This window comes from Nestor notabilis, unplaced genomic scaffold (assembly GCF_000696875.1).
Source record: "Nestor notabilis isolate BGI_N333 unplaced genomic scaffold, ASM69687v1 scaffold11097, whole genome shotgun sequence".
Classification (NCBI taxonomy): domain Eukaryota; kingdom Metazoa; phylum Chordata; class Aves; order Psittaciformes; family Psittacidae; genus Nestor; species Nestor notabilis.
In genome coordinates, this window is record NW_009937838.1 from 3,436 (window position 1) to 5,018 (window position 1,583).

The 1,583-nt window shown below is 42.1% G+C and overlaps 1 protein-coding gene across 1 annotated transcript; it reads right to left on the reverse strand.

Annotated features, from left to right (window-relative positions):
* Positions 1-272: 272 nt before the first annotated feature.
* Positions 273-1,232, reverse strand: LOC104400294 (olfactory receptor 10C1-like). The gene has a single exon (XM_010019034.1). It carries the CDS (start codon positions 1,230-1,232, stop codon positions 273-275), a length of 960 nt encoding a protein of 319 aa, XP_010017336.1.
* Positions 1,233-1,583: the final 351 nt, after the last annotated feature.

The window sequence follows — 1,583 nt, forward strand, 5'->3', positions numbered from 1 at the left end:
ATGTGACACTTCCTATTGTATCCAAGATCTTCATGTGGCAACTGTAACTTAATGGAGATGCACATGTTCTATAATGGCAGTTGAAGGCTATGCACTTCAAATGCCACCAGATACTCCTGTTAGACATCTACATTTTTTAAACTCAGGTGAGCTGAATGCCTTCCTATCCTAAAGTCCTGTCACTGATCTTTCCTATATCCCTCTGACAATGTGCTGGTGCTTCTTCTGAGGTGAAATATTTGTGGATATTTGTTCAACTGAGGAGAACTGAGCTAGGAGTTGAGGTGAAATAGTTCCATTCTCATTTTAAAGAGAGCTTCTTTCACCTCCCTATTCCTAAGGCTGTAGATAACAGGGTTCAATATAGGGGTCACCACAGAATAGAACAGAGAGAGCACCTTGTCCATATCCAGGGAATAGCTGGATTTGGGACATATATAGATGAACACAGCCATCCTATAGAATGATATCACTACAGTCAGATGTGAGAAGAAAGTGGAGAATGCTTTATACCTTTCTTTGGCAGATCTGATTTTTAGGACAGAGGAAATGATGAGGCCATAGGACATCAAAATGAGCAGAAAAGGCATCAGGATGACAAAGGCAGCAGCCAGAATGATCTGTAGCTCATTCCAGTAAGTGTCCCCACAAAGAAGCATCAGCACTGGCTGGATCTCACAGAAGAAATGGTTAATCACATTGGACCCACGGAAGGGCAAAGAGAAGATAAATGTGGTGTGTCCAAGGGCCACAAGGTTGCCACATATCCATGAAGAGACAGCCAGCTGCATGCATACCTTCTTATTCATAATATCCATGTAATGCAGAGGGTTGCATGTGGCTTGGTAATGGTCATATGTCATAGCAGCTAAGAGGCAGCAATCAGTCTCCCCAAACAACAGAAAGAAATACATCTGTGCAGCACAACCTGCAAAAGTGATGGATGTATCAGTTGAGAGAGGACTGACCAGCAGTCTGGGCGGAGCGACAGAGGTGTAGCAGATCTCCAGAAATGACAGATTCCTGAGGAAAAAGTACATAGGGGTGTGGAAGACAGGGTCCATGTTAATTATAACAAGAATCATTAGGTTTCCCAGCACCATAAAGATGTAAATACATAGAAATAGGATAAAGAAGACGACTTTCATATCTGGACAATGAGAAAACCCCAGCATAACAAACACAATTGAAGAAGTTTTATTTCTGGTGGTCCCTTCTTCAGAGGGTTTCATCTTGGAACAATAAAGACAGTGACAACAGTGACAGTGAAAGACTACGGTATGTTTCTTAAGTCAAACCAAATAGCAACCTGTTGTTAGCAGTAGGTTACATGGAATTCATAGAGACAATTCCAGTCCTAAAGAAAGGCATCTACTTCTCTTTGAGAAGACTGATGGTGTGCACCCTGACAATCATCTGCCATACAGGGAAGACAGGGTGCACTCCTGTGGATCTTGTGTGGATATGCTGGATAGCCCATGATATGTAAATCTATAGAGCTGTGCTTAGGCTTCTCAATCACTTGTTAGATGTCTGTGTTTCAGATGCCAAAAATCTTACATGACTTGATAAACAATGGGGAC

What these genes read in the sequence shown, in the direction of transcription:
- LOC104400294 (XM_010019034.1), bottom strand. Translation starts at nt 1,232, where the DNA reads ATGAAACCCTCTGAAGAAGGGACCACCAGAAATAAAACTTCTTCAATT.